Consider the following 17,602-nt stretch of genomic DNA (forward strand, 5'->3'; position numbering starts at 1 on the left):
GTTTCCAATCCACACTCCACTCTCACGCCAAGCATGAAAAACAAAGCATTAACTTTTTATGTAAACAGGAGAGCGAGACTCCCAATTAATGGCAGAGTGAAACCAGAAAACCTGGGATCAATTCAGGCTTTTCCTTTTCTCTAAATTGTGTGATCTTAAGTAAATAGTTTATTTCACCTGGCCTCCTTTTTCTTCATTATTGCCTGCATATAGGAGCCCCTTGAAATAAGTGAGTGCAGTATGTGCGCTGTAAAAACATTCTCTTGGATTTGATTTGATTTAACAGATTACAATGCTACTCCATGTATAATATAGGAAAGACCACGCGTAGGACGCACGTGTCAGCTGACTTGCCTCTTAGTTTACTAATGGCACCATCATTGCAGGAAGAGGCATGAATGTTTCAACGTTCAAAAACTATCACTATCACTTTTAACAAATGCCTCAACGCAGTGGCATAATCTGGTGTATTAAGGGGAAATACATTCACATATTAAAGAAATACAGTGTTTTGAATTTTGAGGAGACTTCATCATACTTGTAAATGAGGTTTGCTGCACGATTTGCAAATTTTGCATGCCAAAATGTTTATGGCTCACCTAATTTACCGGCTCTTATGGCTCCTTGCCTGTTTTCAACCTTTTAATTTGTTGGCTCGTACATCTCTGTTAATTCAAGTTTAAGATTTAAAAAAAACGTGGGAAAAATACGCACAGCGAAATAGCCATGGATTTCCAATACACCTGGCAAAACGTCCAGTGTATGACTATTTCAGCTCCGAGTGCTTTCAGTGAGGCTCGGTGCATGAGGTTGCAATGGCCAACAGCGCCCTCTAACGCTCATTCTGCGGGTGATGTCACCACGAGCCCAGGAGGCCCAGCAGCCCCTCTCGCAGCTCTCTCCAAACTCCGAGAGGCGCAGAGGGAGCCGCGTGTCCCAGCAGTACAGACTGTCCCGCAGGTCGCACAAAGGAGAGGGGACAAGCGCTGCTGCTCTGACAAGCGCCAGAGAACCACCCAGGCAACGGGCTCGGGCGTCCAACGGTTTCTGACTTCTCTGACCTCTGACCTCAACTGAAATAGACGGTAGCCCCGTTGAAATGGTTATTCCGACGGAGTGACACCAACGGCGCAGCGCGGGCTGCCGTCGCGCTCTCCTGCGCGCGGGAAGGAAGCGTGCACTGTGCACGTGAAGCTGCGTGCGTCGAGTACGCCACTCCTCAACGCGTGATACGTGACAATCCTGATGACATTCTTGATTGGAACATGACCCAGGCTCTTTTTGGGGACCAGTTTAGATCCTCTCTTTTTGTTGGCAGTCAATAATGTTTTTTCCTTGCCTCTGAATGAAATCTCTCTTTATGGCATTAACTGGCGCATGGGACCTGCAGTGAACTCAACGTTAAATGGCGATGGTCTGTACACGAACATGCCGAGAACAATTGATCCTTGAGAGACATTTAACACTGGCCCCTTTCCACAAAGCCGAGCTTGCTATGGGCGACTCAAAGTAAAATGTATTCCTCACCTGGTGAGAACTTGTCGATCACGGGGCCTGAGGAGGGCTGGGAGCTCCCCAACAGCGGTGACATCAGGAACATCTCGCTCTCTCCGGACCACAACCAGACCTTGCCAGGGCTGGATCTCGCCAGGGCCACCACGGTGGGCCTCATCTTGGGAGCTTTTATTGTCTTCGCCATTGTAGGCAACATCTTGGTCATCCTGTCCGTCGTCTGCCACAGGCACCTTCGAACTCCAACCAACTACTTCATCGTCAACCTCGCCATTGCTGACCTGCTGCTGAGCTTCACAGTCCTACCCTTTTCGGCAGCATTGGATGTCATCGGCTACTGGGTGCTGGGGCGGGTGTTTTGCAACATCTGGGCAGCAGTAGACGTCCTATGCTGCACAGCTTCCATCCTGAGCCTGTGCGTCATCTCCATCGATCGATACATTGGAGTACGGTACTCCCTGCAGTACCCGTCCATGATGACAAAGAAGAAGGCCATCCTGGCCTTGCTTGGTGTCTGGATTCTATCAATCGTCATCTCCATAGGACCTCCACTGGGCTGGAAGGAGCAGGCCCCCCCAGATGATAAGGTGTGTCGCATCACCCAGGAACCCTCCTATGCTGTCATTTCCTCACTGGGCTCCTTCTACATTCCACTGAGCGTCCTCCTGGTCATGTACTGCAGGGTCTACATCGTGGCCAAGAGGACCACCAAGAACCTGGAGGCGGGAGTGATGAAGGAGTGCTCGGATTCCATGGAGCTGACCATGCGTATCCATCACAGGAGCATCCAGGGGAATGACTCGTTCAGCAGCAGGTCCAAGGGCCAAAGTCCGCGCAGCTCCCTGTCACTCAAGCTTCTCAAGTTCTCCCGGGAGAAGAAGGCGGCCAAGACGCTGGGGATTGTGGTCGGAATGTTCGTCCTGTGCTGGCTACCTTTCTTCATAATTCTGCCACTGGGTAAGTGGTTTCTTAGGTTATTTAAAGAACATCTGATAAGAGATTCGACATTTTGGGCTGATCACGCAAGCTTCCATCTATGGCACTTCTCCTTATTAGGTGCTTCGTCTTACTACATTCCAGTTAGACTTCCCTTCGCTGTACCAACATGATTGATCAGGCCACGGCCTATCCATAATGAAGTGAAGCCACCTCCACCCCCATGCACGAAGGCAACTGAAAATATCTGCTTCAATAACACAGAGTAAAAAAATGGGATTACAAAAATATTAATCGGGCAGTAGCATATACCTACAAAAGGTTCGATGGCCCACGGCCAAGCACTTACCCATTGCCAAGACAGGAGTTAGAATAGCAATTTTAATGCACTTCATTAACAAGCACAAAGTGCCTGCCTGCGGCTGTGAATTAGGAATTGTTCATATGCCAATATTTAATGCTTTTGTGAGGAAGTATACCGATGGCTTTTTTGGCAAGCTGCATTATTTTGTCTGTATTATTCCAGGATATATTTATTTCTGTAGTTCACATAGAATGTTCCTAACAGAGAAACTGTCATTCAAGTGCACCCAGTGCCCTTCCACAGCCAGGGGTTTAGACTGAAAAGCAATCCTTCGCCTTGTACAGAACTTTCCTCGACTCGGGCAAGCCACAAGAACGATTTCGCGAGCTTGACTGCCCCTCAAGATGCATTTACAGCGAACGAATTGTCCTAGAGAGGCTGAATAAATGTGCTGACACGGGGCAGGGTTGAATGATTGCATAGATGATTTTTGCACAATGAAATGAGATACATTCAGTCCTCCCAGAATCGCAGCCTGTCATGGCAGATTGAACCCCCCCAAATCCCTCTGCTCTGCTAATATTCCCGCCCCTTACCCCACATGGTACGGTCTCCAGCGTTACCCTTGCTTTCTGAGCGCTGTTGCACCCCTGCGTCTGCCCCAGAACTGCACGTATTCATCGTCTGATCTGAAACAAGAGCAGAGCCCCCTGAGCGGTCAGGGTTTGGGTGCCTCATAGTAGGCAACATACAAAGTGACATCGCGCTCAGTGCAGGGTGCCCCCACCTTGAATGCAACATCCTACGTTACATCAACGCTGGGTTCAGTGGTGTCCCCGAGAATTATACACAGTCCAAAGTGAGTTCAGCGCTCAGCGTAGGGGCCCCTCAGACTTCAACATCCAACGTGACATGCAAGTGTAGGGGCGCTCCCCCTTTCTTTAATCTGCACATCTACTACAGACACTAAGACTAGCCGAAAATGGTGGCCTGTGACGCCCGGAGAGACTGAACTATGTCAGGGTTGAGGGTGCTGAAAGTATGATCTTAAACCACAAAGTGTAAATCAGCCAAGACAGCTCTTCAGTGCTTCCCGAGGGCGCTCAACCCGCCCCCTTTAATTAAAGTTAAACTCCACTGGGTGAGCTGGGGTAGCTATGATGCTCCCACCCTCGCCTTCTCCAAATCCCTCCACCTGCGGACCCCCTGGTGGGTTAAACCCTGAGTGTTTGAAGTGGGACCAGCTATCGCTGTTGAGATGGGATGGGAAAGCCAATCTTTTACCATCCAAAAAACAAACGCACATCGAAATAACAGTCACGGGCATTCAACATGTTGCACATGTACGCCACATGTTCTGTGACTTTAAAGATCAGCAGGCGAGTGAATCAGTAAACTTGAATGAGGGAGTCCGTTGAGCAAGTGAGTGACTGAAAGAAGGAGCGGGCAAGTGACTGAATGAATGAATGCGTGAGTGAATGACCGGGGGAGTGGGCACCCGAGTGAGCGATTGAATGACTGGGCGAGTGGGTAAGCAAGTAGCGAGTGAGTCAGTGAATGAATGAGTGACCAGAAGAATGGGTAGGTAGGCAGGAAAGTGAATGAATGAATGAGTGGCCAAGTGAATGGGTGAGTGGAGAAGCAAGTAGTGAGTACGCGAGCAAATACGTGACCGAATGAATGACTGGGTGGGTGGGCAAGCAAGTGAATGAGTGACCAAGTGAATGACTTAGTAAGTGGGCAAGCAAGTGAGTAATGAGTGGGTGAGGGAGTCAGTGAATGACTGCTCATTTACTCAGTGTGATTGATTCTGGTGATCCAGTGAAGGGCAGAGTCCAGCAGTGATGTTATTAGCAGCACTTCTACTCGTCGTGGCTCGCTCTCTAGTAGCCCTGGTGCTTTCCTTGCTATCCCTTTGTTTCTGGGCCAGGTAGGGCCGGAGGCATAGGCAGGACCCCCAAAATAAACATGCTGGTGTTCAGATGGTGAATGAGCAACAAAGGTGCTATACATTTTATTTTTATCTCATCACATTTGCTGGGCTTTAAAGACAGGTCAAAAATCAGTCTGTCTTCTGACAAATTGCTGCTTATTCTTTGAAAGTGGAGATTCACCTTCTCTGACTGCAAAGTGAAGGGTTCTCTTACTGCACGTTGAGAAGATTTTGTAAACTTATCTAGGTGACAATCTTGCTGAGGTGCAGGGAAAAGAAAGAATTTGCGATGCCATTTTTTTATAACCTCACCAAATTTAAAATACCCGGGAATGGACTATACAAATATTCCAGGCTATATCAGCAGCAAGGAAAGCATAAATCAAGCAATTTTTGTTTTGATTGTTAGGTGTGATGGAGGCAACGATTTTAATAGAATCAAAACAAATCAAGACTCTTAACTTGGTGAAGTGCAAATTATAAATATTTGCTGAAACACATTTTCCACACATTATCGTTTGTGCACTATATGGGCTTATCAGTAAAGCTGTAACCTGTGTAAATTTAATTGCGCAAATGTAGTGCCCATTTCAATGAAAAGTATGTCTGTAAATGGCAGTGTGCTCCCACATAATGCTTTGCTAATTTATTTGTGACTGTGCTCCAAAGTGCATCACTCCCTACATAGCACTCCCTTACCACTCTCCCGAATGAGTGTGGCTCATTTACTACACTTGTACTTTGTGCGACGCATGGAGTTTTTACAATACCTATAGCTTCAGTGATGTAACATTGATGGCAGCACCCCCACTCTGAATTTATTTCAGTACCACTGGCCGGAGCAGAGAGTAAACCGTTGTGTAAGAACCGTTTTTACTTTCTATACTTTACACTTCTCACCCTAATCCTAACCTTCGCAAGCAAATAATAAACTGTGGAGGTTGTCACCCAGTGAAGTCATCAGGCAGGTCAAAGGGTGCGTGATGCCTTGGGGAATGTCCGCAGAGGACTGGGTTGACAAAGGAATGTCCTGAGTTGTTTTCAGAAGCTAAGGTCATCCTGATGTCAGCGGTGACACGAATGCACGTGCCAGAGCAGGGCCCGGCGCCTTTCTTGTGAGAGCGCCATTTGAGTTTGGGAAAATTCAGGATTCCAAGGATAGATGAACGTAGCGATAACATAGGCATGGAGCGGGGTTCCGCTCTGAGCTGGCGGGCCCTTCCCTTGGGTACGTTTATGGAGTAGCGTCAAGATTTTAAACTTAGTGTGTGCAGCTAGAGGACGTGGGTGGTGAGCAGGCTCTGTTAATCAGATGCGGCTTCGCGGGCTCCCGGCCGAAGGCGAGCATTATTCATTCATCTCTAGTGCTACCCGCCTCAGCAGCTACACTTTGACATTCACAGTCCAACTACTTCAAGAAAGTCTAACAGAGCACTTTAACAACGAGCACTTCCCAAGGATGGGGCGTCAAGAGATCGGACCAGGTCACCGGCCGCTGTAGTCCTGGCTGTTTTAGGAATGGAAGCAGACACATTTTTAAAAACACTCCCTGACTAAGTGCATGTTATTTTATGTAATGTTATGTTGATTTATATAGCGCTCTAATCGCCCGCAAGGGTATCTAGGCGCTTGAGCAGGAGTGTAGGCACGTGACCCCGTCGTACTATTCGAACAGTCAGGTCTTCAGCTTCTAGCGAATCTCAAGCAGTGCCAGTGGTCGAAGTGGGAAAAAAAAGTAGGAGAACTGTGGGTGGGCGGAGTCAGGGGTGGAGCTATAAATAGTAAAACATGCCAATTTTTAGTACGTTTAGCATTTCACTGACCAGTTACAGCTTATAACGTTATTTAATTAAAACAATGGATAAACATGTTTATTTGAGGTTTAATTCAGGAAAAAGCAAACACTCATAGGGAATACAGGTTTATGTAAAGTGTGTGAAATATAAGCAGGAATAACATGTTACCTTAATGCTTTTACTCTCATTGATCAGAAATCCATGATTATTTTATGTCTCAAACATTGAGGTCATGAATACAGGGCTCCTCCTGTACACATGTGTTAAGCAGGGCTCAGAAGGGAAAGGGACTCTTCAGGAGAATCTAGACTCACTGAAACCCACAAAGGCTCCTTCATATTCATGTCAGCCTGCTTGCTGCTCAATCATAATATAGCAAAAAGAACAACTGGTGGACAGAATGCAGAACAATATCATACATTCTCCCCAGTACAGAGATCTGGGCCTAAATCCATCGTTTTTAGCTCCCCATGCCATTCCAGTTTGTATCCAGCCATATGCAAATCAGTCTTGATCCTGCACCCAATGGGAACAGTCCAGCCCGGACTGCCAGGCCAGGTCCACCCTGGACTGGAAACAAGCATCCTAGGACCGGTTTCGGGCTTTCAGCCTTCATCAGCCAGGATAGCTTGATTCCAGTGGCATGGAGAGCACAGGACTCATGTCTGAGCATACCTGTCCCACTTGGGGTGACAAATGCAAAAAGAACAATTGATGGACAGAATGCAGAACAATGTCATACATTCACCCCAGTTAAGAGATCTGGGCTTAAATCCATCGTTTTTTGCTCACCATGCCATTCCAGTTTGGACCCAGCCATATGCAAATCAGTCTTCATCCTGCGCCCAATGTGAACAGTCCAGTCCGAACTGCCAGGCCATATGTATTCAAGTGTCCTTTCATTCGGGAAGTGAACACAAAGCAGTTCCCACTGAACTATGCACATAACATATTGCTCTTTGATATGCATGGTACATGTTCTTTGCAGAAGGCATATTACCCCTCTGCGCTACCTTAGATGAGTAAAACAGTCATTAGACAAAACATGCTCCCATCTCTCTCCAGCAGGTACATTGATCACCAAAGTTATCTTGGCACTTGTATTGTTGACCGAAACCTGCTGAATATACAAATAACTTTACAGTGTTTTTAAAACTCCTGCACTTGTGCAAAACCGGTCCCCCCCAAACTAAACTGGCCCCCTACCCTTCCAGACGTCCTGGGAAACACCTGCTCCTGCCCTTTCACTGGTCCTGTCCAGTCAGTACTCCTGCTCATGCTCGATCAACACTCCTGCTTCTTCAATTCCCCTGCCCCTCCCTTATCCTGGCCCATCACTTCTCCTGGCCCTTCCCTGCCCTGTTCACTGCTCTTGCCCTTGTTCACTGCTCCTGCCGTTGTTCACCGCTCCTGCCCATTCCCCGCTCTTGTCCATTCCCCGCTCCTGTCCGTTCCCCCCTCCTGCTCGGTCATTGCTCCTGCTCATGCCTAATCACTGCTTCTGCCCCATCACCTATCCTGCCCCATCACCTCTCCTGCCCCATCACCACTCCTGCCCCATCACCACTCCTGCCCCATCACCACTCCTGCCCCATCACCACTCCTGCCCATCACTTCCCCTGCCCATCACTTCTCCTTCCCTGTCGCCTCTCCTTCCCTGGTGGCTCTCCTTCCCTGGCGCCTCTCCTTCCCTGGTACCTCTCCTTCCCTGGCGCCTCTCCTGCCCTATCGCCTCTCCTGCCCTGTCGCCTCTCCTGCCCTGTCCCTTTTCCTGCCCTGTCACTTCTCATGTCCTGTCACTTCTCCTGCCCGTCACTTCTGCTCCGTTCACTGCTCCTACCCCGTTCACTGCTCCTGCCCCGTTCACTGCTCCTGCTCCGTCACTGCTCCTGCTCCGTTCACTGCTCCTGCCCATTCACTGCTCCAGTCCGTTCACCGCTCCTGCCCGGTTACCACTCCTGCGCATGCCTAATCACCGCTCCTGCCCCATTACTTCTACTGCTTCGTCACTTCTCCTGCCCCGTCACCTCTCCTGGCCCGTCACCTCTCTTGCCCTGTGACCTCTCCTGCCCCGTCACCTCTCCTGCCCATCACCTCTCCTGCCCATCACATTACCTGCCTGCCATGTCACCTGCCCATCACTTCTTGTGCCTGGTCACCTGTCCTGCCCTTTTGCCTCTCCTTCCACGTCACCTTTCCTGCCCCATCACTTCTCCTGCCCCGTCACTGCACCTGCCCCGTCACTGCTCCTGCCCCGTCAATGCTCCTGCCCCGTTCACTGCTGCTGCCCAGTCACCTCTCTTGCCCCGTCACCTCTCCTGCCCCGTCACTTCTCCTGCCCCGTCACTTCTCCTGCCCCGTCACTTCTCCTGCCCGGTCACCTCTCCTGCCCGGTCACCTCTCTTTTCCTGTTGCCTCTCCTGCCCTGTCACTGCTCCTGGCCCGTCACTATTCCTGCCTCGTCACATTTCCTACCCTGTCACTTTTCCTGTCCTGTCACCGCTCCTGCCTGTTCACTGCTCCTGCCCGTTCACTGCTTCTGTCCGGTCAGCACTCCTGCCCGATCACCGCTCCAGCCCCATCACTTCTCTTGTCTCATCACTTCTCCTGCCCCGTTCACTGCTCTTATCCGTTCACTGCCCCTGTCCGTTCACTGACCCTGCTGGTTGCCGCTCCTGCCCATGCCTAATCACCGCTCCTGCCCCTTCACTTCTGCTGCCCCATCACTTCTCCTGCCCCGTCACCTCTCCTTTCCTGTCACCTTTCCTGACACGTTAACTCTCCTGCCCCGTCACTTCTCCTATCCGTTACTTCTCCTGCCCTGTCATTTCTCCTGCCCGTTACTTCTCCTGCCCGTTACTTCTCCTGCCCGGTGACCTCTCCTGCCCTAGTACCTCTCCTTTCCTGTCGTCTCTTCTGTCTGGTCTCTGCTCTTGACCAGTTCACTCTGTGTACAACATTGACAAATTACACAAGGTGTCAAGTTCCCCACAGTACTCTGTCTGGGGAAAGCTCCTCTGTAATCACCAACTCCGATCAGTGGCGTCACTAGGGTTGGTGTCACCCAGTGCGGTAACTCATGGTGTCACCCCCTGCTCTTTACTACGCTAAAAAACATGAGGTGTACAAATGTGGGTTTGTCTTGTGCAAACTTCTGGTAATTGTATGCCACTCAATAAATGCTAGCAGATTATCAGTATGAATGTATTGTTTTAAAAAAAACACTTACTACTGCACAATCTACAAATGCAAAATCTACTGTTGCACAAAAAAAGGCATGGAGCTCAGGATAGTCTTTATTTCTACATTTGCATAGCAGGTGACACATTCTGTCGCAAAGCATTGATAAATTGTATACATGCTAGTGAAATAAAGGGAGACGTCCATTACATGTTCCATTTCCTTTCATATGTTATGTGGGTCGCAAAGTGTGCTCTGCAAGTCAGTCACTTTGACATCTTGTTTTTTCATCTGAAAACGTTTTGCGAAAGGCACACCCACCATGTCACCCCTCTCTGACCAATGCCTGTCAGTGTGCTGAAGTGCGAGGTGGGTGCTGTTGGGATAGTTGGGATAGGATATCCTGTAAACTATCAGGATTGTTTAAGGGGTGATGACAGTAGATATGAAGGATGAGGGTGAAAATGCTCTCTGGAGGGGGGGGAGGGGCTCAGTACTTCAGGCCTGTTTCGGTTTCATTGAAAGCCAGAGGAAACAGTGGCATAGCTGTGGGGGCTACCGGAAGTGCAACTTGCCCAAGGTACCTTTAAAAAAAAGTATTCTCGCTCGTCGTCTGTCGCCTAACTGGCCCCTGCCCTCCTGACCCCCCCCCCCAGTGTCACCCGGTGTGGTCCGCACCCACCGCACCCCCCTAGTGATGCCACTGACTCCGATCTCACTGGCACATTGTCATTCGAAAGGGGATAATCTGCCTCAATCGGAATGACAATGGGCCTGCCCTCGGTCTGTGCGAGCTAAGGGGCGGGGAGGGGGGCTGCTGCAGCCTCTGAAGTTCTACAGAGAAGTGCGAGCAGCACTGGAAGCTGAATGAAAAAAGTTATCGTTTTTAAGTAGAACTATTCTTGCCGTCCCGGGATGCTTTTTTAAAAGTAAGAAGTAGGGGAACGGACTGAAATCATTTTTAGAAGTAGGGGCATGCTGTGCCCTTCCGTTCCCGCCCACTTCTACCACTGATCTCAAGTAGCCAGCAGGAGGGTCTGATGTGTTGTGGGAGGGTGTTTCACGTTTTCGGTCCTTTGTAAGAGAATGAGCGACCTCTTGTTTTGCATTTGTGAAGGCAAGGGGGTGAGGTGGGGGGGAGACTAAGCATAGGTGTTTCAATGGGTTGTGAAAGTGTATGCAGCTATTGAGGTAAACAGGTCCTGCGCTGTGTAGGGCTTTGTAGGTGTGTGTATGTGAGGAGTTTGAATTGGCTGCGTATGGGGAGCCAGTGGAGTTCTGGATGGGCTGAAGTCTGTACAGGTGATTGTTAATAGTTTCTCACATTTGACTTCTATGGCACTGCCAAAAAGTCAAAAGACTATAACATTCAGAAATGTCTCTTTAAACCAAGGGTGCAAACTAGTATAGTTCTTTAGAAATGAAAAATCATTTCACCTATCTTCTGTACTAACCAACGACCTGGATGCTCACCGCCACACTGCTTTAGGCCTTGACACAGACAAAACTGGTAAAGCTCCACTCATCTGGAGGAGAGAGCGCCAGTTTGTGATCTATAAGGATGCCAAGGTTCCGACCTGGTTCTGATAGAAAAGAAATTATGATGAATAACCGAATCCAATGTAGTTACGTTCTAAAAGAAATCAAGGACTGTAGAAACATAAACTCTAGATTATCTCTACTTCCGGGTATTTAGCAAACTAGAGGTTGTCAAGTTCTGATTGTAGTCAGAGTTACAGTATAATTGGAATACTGACCAGGGAGAGCAGAGAAATGAGGGCAGAATAGAAATACTGAATGGCGAATGGTGTAAGGAAGAACTAAAGATAAATATTGAAAGAAAAGCGCAGGAGACTGGACTCTCAGGCAGAAGGCATTCTGTAAGAGACACAGGTTATCAAGGAAGCCAACCACAGAAGGTGTGATACCTGAGTCAAACCACTGAAAGGCAGCATTAGCCACTCTGGCCAGAAAGTATCTAGTCAATGGGTCAGAATTTTTTCTACACTTATGGGGATTACTTTGCAGCTTTTGACCATGTGTCTCAAACACTAATAAGGTGTTGGACCCGGCCTCGTGGCGTGGTCCTACCCCTCCCGCATGGCGGGCCCCAGACGACATCGGCACTCCATCCAGCCCGGGTCGGTCTCGAGCACACCTCTGCACGCCCTCCAAACCATCAGATCCGCCACCCGGCGGCCCACAACCACTGACACGGCACACTCGGGCCGCCCCAGCATTACCGGTCCGGTGCCCACCCCGGACCCACATTCCAGGCCCAACGCCATCTTGGGCCCATCCCGTCACAGACACGTGGTCCCGGCCCAGCCGCGGCCACGGCCCCAGCGAGCCCGCCATCGAGGCACCAAGAACCCTCCGGGTGGTAGAGTGGCCACTGAACCAGAGACAAGGAAAGGGGAGTTTCGATGGCTCTCCAACCGTCCCCGGATGCCTGGTTTCGATCGACCTCCGGCCTCCCTGAGCGCTGGCCCCAACCCCTGCTGGGTGTCTGGACACCATCATCCCGGCCCCTCTGACCCCCAGGCGGGAGGGTCCGGACATCAAAGGACTCCAGACCTATATCTGGGCCAGCCCCGGAGTAGGACGGCAGTTGTATCCCGGAGTCGAGAAGCCCTGCTGATGCTGTCGCGGCTGACCCTGAGACGAACTCCTTTTGCTGCTCTACCTGGAACCTGCTGGCGCTGCCGCGGTCCATCTTCGCTATAACCACCTTGGAGCCTGCTGGCGCTGCCGCGGTCCATCTTTGCTGTAACCATCTTGGAGCCTGCTGGCGCTGCCGCGGCCCACACTCGCTGAACCACCTTGGAACCTGCTGGCGCTGCCGCGGTCCACACTCGCTGAATCATCTTGGAGCCTGCTGGCGCTGCCGCAGTCCATCTTTGCTGTAACCATCTTGGAGCCTGCTGGCGCTGCCGCGGTCCATCTTTGCTGTAACCATCTTGGAGCCTGCTGGCCCTGCCGAGGTCCACACTCGCTGAACCATCTTGGAACCTGCTGGCGCTGCCGCGGTCCACACTCGCTGAACCATCTTGGAACCTGCTGGCGCTGCCGCGGTCCACACTCGCTGAACCATCTTGGAGCCTGCTGGCGCTGCCGCGGCCCAACCTTCCGGAACCCCCCAGCTCGAGGATTGAGAGCTGTGCGTAGGGTCTCCTTGCAACCGACCATCTATAAGACTGTCCCGCTACCTTGCCCCTTGCCACGAGACTTTCCAGATCTCGGGATCTGCTGTATATATTGAAACGATACTAATTGCCCGATAAAGATTGAAAACTCTATCTACGTGTGGTGTATATTTGTAGTGGTGTGGTTACTCTGCTGTACGATTCTAGGAGAGGGCCCTCCCGTCGGAGGCCTCTCGACATCGCTCGGTCCCTTCTCTGAAGGAGGGGTAGACCTAGGGGTGGTCAGTCAGACACCTTCTGCCTCCCCCGGGTTCGCCTTTCTAACATTGGTGGCAGGCGCTGCGATCCGAGCCAACGCAAAATCGTACAGAGAGTGATCTACCCGCTACGACGGAAAAACACACAGAGACAATGACGACCCAAGGAACCAACCTACCTGCCGAATTCCAGAAAGAGAAGATAGAAGAATACAGCCACAAAGAACTAAAACAATTCTGTAAAGACATGGGTATCGCTACCACTGGCCTGAGCACAAAAGAGGACTTCAAATCGGCCCTAGAAGCCTAGGTGGAAACCCGAGACAGACCACCCCAAGAGGAGAATGGCCCGAACGGGCAACAGGAAACCAGCGCACCCCCAACGGGGGAAAGAACCGCAACACTAAACGCGGAACCTCATCTATGAAGACGCTCGAGAACGAGAGCGCAACCGGCTACACGAAGTGGAGCTTGCACGACTCCGGCTAGACGGAGAACTCCAGCTAGCGGAGAAAAAGATAGCCCTCGAGCAACTACGGCTGGAGGGGGATCTAGAAGAGAAACGGAGACAACGTGACCTCGAAGAAAAACGACTAGCATATGAACACGAACGAGGCCTGAAAGAACTAGAAATCAAGGCCAAGATCAACGAAGATAGCGCGGCCGGGGCCAAGACCTCGGCCCCTCCCGTGGACACCAAGGTTCACCTACCGAAAGATGTAGTCAAAGAATACTACAAGAACGATGATATCCAACAATGGTTCAAAGCCTACGAGGTGGCCATGACCGCCCATCGGGTGCCCCTGAAGGATTGGGGCGCTGGCCTGTGGGGGAAGTTCGTCAACGAAGGGAGGGACGCCCTGCTGGAACTCCCTGACACCGAAATGACCTCCTATGAACACATGAAAACGGCCCTACTCACGCGCTACGGACTCACCCCCGAAATGTACCGGCAGAGGTTCCGAGACTGTAAAAAAATCCCCGGTACCACTTGGGTAGAATATGTGAACTTTTTTAGCAGAGCCTTCGAGGGGTGGGTCAAAGGCAGTCAGGTCACTACCTACCAGCAGTTGGTCGACCTGATGTTATGGGAGCACCTCTCCAACAACTGCTTCATTGAACTACGACAGCACCTCCTCGACAGCAAGTTGACCGAGCCGCGAAAGCTAGCGGTCGAAGCAGATCGGTGGGCGAGCAACCGCGTCCACCGGAACACCACAGGAGAATACAGACGAGGGTCCCCGGGGAACCACCGGCCGCGAGGCGGCGGGTCTGGCATCAGCCGAGGCCGAGACCTCCCGCCGGGGTCTTCGCCCGCCTCCTCTACACCAGCCTCCAGCCCGAGGGGGGCCCATCCAGCCCGACCGGGGCCACGCCCCAACGTTACATGCCACAGATGCCAGCGGCTGTGTCTCTATGCCAATGATCCTCTCTGCCCCATGAACCAGCGGCCCGGCACCACCGGGCCCCCCGGTCGACATATCACTGCAGCTGCTCTGAGCGAAGAAAAGGATGAAGAAGAAGAGGTCCCTATGGAACCAGAAGAATGGGAGTCCGCGGCCATGTGCCTCACCTCCCTGGGCAACAAAGACATGATCCCCCGAGACCAGATTCCGATCAACACCCAGAAGTACCGCCAGTGGGTCACCATCAACGGACGCCGGGCCGAGGCTCTCCGTGAAACGGGGGCCAGCATAACCGCCGTCCGCTGCCATCTGGTGACCCCAGAACAAATCTTGCCCCACGTTCTGTGCCCTGTCCGGTCAGCGGACAATTCCGAGAGCCTGTGCCAGATGGCTCGCATCCCCTTCGAGTGGGGAGGAGTGTCCGGCATGCTGAAAGTCACCGTCCGAGACGATGCCCCAGTGGACTGCCTCCTAGGGAACGACCTGTAAAGTTCCCCCTGGGCACAGATCGAGCGAAGAGAGCATCTGGGGATGCTAGGCCTTCCTGAATGGGTTTGCGTAACGACCCGATCCATGTCCACCCGGGACGCCGTCCCAACCGAAGACAATCTGCCCGAAGAACCTGAATGGCCGGCACCTCCGCCACCCGCCACTGCCCCGGCCGAACCCGAACTGGGGCCGCAGGGCCCCAGCCATGAAGAACTTCCCGAGCTCGGGCCCCTTCCCGAACTAGCCCAGTGGCGCCAAGAAGGGGGCCCCACCCGCGAGCAGTTCCGTCGGGAACAAAAGACATGTCCTTCCCTTGAGGGACTCCGACAACAAGCCGCACGCAAGCCACAGGAAACTCCTCGGGGTCCCACTGGATCTATTGGGACCAGGACCTCCTGTACAGTGAACAAAAGATCACCGAGCTGGGGGCCGGCCGAGTGCTAGTCGTCCCCCTCCACTTCAGAGACTTTCTCTTAAACCTGGCACATGATGTGCCCCTCGCCGGGCACCTGGGGCAGGACAAAACCTACAGCCGCCTGGTGACCCACTTTTATTGGCCGAAGATGCGCCGCGATGTGTACAACCACTGCCGAACCTGTCCGACCTGCCAAGCCAGCGGAAAGAGTGGGGGGAAAATCAAGGCCCCACTCCAACCGTTTCCCGTGGTGACCACTCCCTTCGAGCGAGTAGGGATCGACATCGTGGGGCCCCTGGATCCTCCAACCTCTCAGGGGCACCGCTTCATCCTCGTCCTGGTGGACCATGCCACCCGCTACCCAGAAGCTATCCCCCTCCGGACTATCACAGCCCCCGTAGTGGGTCGGGCGCTAATGGGGATCTTCTCCAGAGTTGGCTTCCCCCGAGAGGTCGTCAGTGATCGGGGCACAAACTTTATATCGAAATATATGCGGTCCCTGTGGCAACAGTGCGGGGTCGCGTATAAGTTCACCACCCCGTATCACCCTCAAGGGAATGGACTAGTGGAGCGATTTAATAGGACCCTGAAAGGAATGATCAAGGGCCTAGAAGAGCCCCTCCGGCGCAAATGGGACGTCCTGCTGCCATGCCTCCTGTTCGCCTACCGGGAGGTACCCCAGAAGTCCCTGGGGTTCAGCCCCTTTGAACTATTATATGGACACCCGGTGCGAGGCCCCCTCAGCCTGGTCAAGGAAGGCTGGGAGCTGGCCGCCTCCGATACTCCGCCCGATGTTTTCCGATACCTCTTGACTCTCCGCAACCAGACTCGGAAGTTCTGGGAACTGGCCGAAACCAACCTGAAGGCCAGTCAAGAGGAGATGAAGCGCTGGTATGATGAAAATGCCTCGTCCATTGAATTCGAACCGGGCCAGCAGGTCTGGGTCATGTCCCCGGTCGACCCCGGCGCCCTCCAGGACAAATGGACGGGGCCCTTCAACGTGGTGGAGCGCAAGAGCCCCGATACCTACCTAGTGAACATGGAGTCCCCCCGGAACCCCCTCTGGGTCCTACACGCCAATCGGCTCAAGCCCCACTTTGTCCGCACCGAACTGAGCCTGTTGCTGGCTACCGATGACGGAGCAGAGGACGACTCCGAGCCTCTACCAGACCTCCTGAGCACCTCCGAGAAAGATGGCTCCGTCGAGGGAGTCTCCCTCTCTCCCGCGCTGACACCCAAACAGCGCCAGGACTGCCAGAAACTGCTGGGTCAATTTGCAAACTTATTTTCCCTCACCCCCGGAGTCACCCAGTGGTGTGTTCACGACGTCGACACCGGGGACAGTCCGCCCGTGCGGCACCAAGCCTACCGAGTCCCCGACCGAGTCCGGGCCTGCATCCAAGCCGAAGTTTCCAAGATGCTAGCCCTAGGGGTAGTCGAGCCCTCAGACAGTCCATGGGCCAGTCCGGTCGTCCTGGTCCCTAAGGCCGCCGCCCCCGGGGTGCCCCCGGAGCTGCGGTTCTGTGTCGACTACCGGGGACTGAATGCCGTCACCAGGACCGACGCCCATCCCATTCCCCGAGCGGATGAACTGATCGATCGCCTGGGAGCCGCCAGGTACTTCAGCACCTTCGACCTCACGGCCGGATACTGGCAAATCGGCCTCATGCCAGGGGCACAAGAACGATCCGCTTTCTCGACCCCCGATGGCCACTTCCACTTCAACGTGATGCCCTTCGGCATGAAGAATGCTCCGGCCACCTTCCAGAGGCTAGTGAATCGGGTGCTGGCAGGGCTGGAAGAGTTCAGTGCCGCCTATCTGGACGATATTGCAGTGTACAGCCTCTGTTGGGATGAGCACCTGACCCACCTCTGGAAGGTCCTGACGGCCCTCCAACGGGCCGGACTAACAATAAAAGCCAGCAAGTGCCAGATCGGTCAAGGGTCCGTGACCTATCTGGGACACCAAGTGGGGAGCGGCCAAGTGGCTCCCCTTCAACCCAAGATCGACGCCATCCAGGCCTGGGAGCACCCCGTCACCCAGACCGCCGTCCGAGCCTTCCTGGGGCTCACTGGATACTATCGGCGGTTCATAAAGGACTATGGGAGCATTGTGGGACCCCTCACAGAACTAACCTCCAAGAGACTACCCCCGAAGGTGCACTGGACCCCCGAGTGCCAAGTAGCCTTTGAGACACTAAAGACTGCCATGTGCACTGCCCCGGTGC

General features: G+C 52.6%; 1 protein-coding gene across 2 annotated transcripts in view; it reads left to right on the forward strand.

Annotated features, from left to right (window-relative positions):
• Nucleotides 1-842: 842 nt before the first annotated feature.
• The window catches only part of LOC144769581 (alpha-1B adrenergic receptor-like), a 185,045-nt gene continuing 168,285 nt past the window's right edge, over nucleotides 843-17,602 (forward strand). The window contains exon 1 of one of the 2 annotated variants that reach the window (XM_078653742.1): nucleotides 843-2,469. In XM_078653742.1, the coding sequence (XP_078509868.1) occupies nucleotides 1,515-2,469 (955 nt within the window). In that variant the 5' untranslated portion in view covers nucleotides 843-1,514. The remainder of the gene's footprint in view (nucleotides 2,470-17,602) is intronic. The other variant, XM_078653741.1, reaches the window with a different exon arrangement.

This window comes from Lissotriton helveticus, chromosome 7, assembly GCF_964261635.1.
Source record: "Lissotriton helveticus chromosome 7, aLisHel1.1, whole genome shotgun sequence".
Taxonomy (NCBI): domain Eukaryota; kingdom Metazoa; phylum Chordata; class Amphibia; order Caudata; family Salamandridae; genus Lissotriton; species Lissotriton helveticus.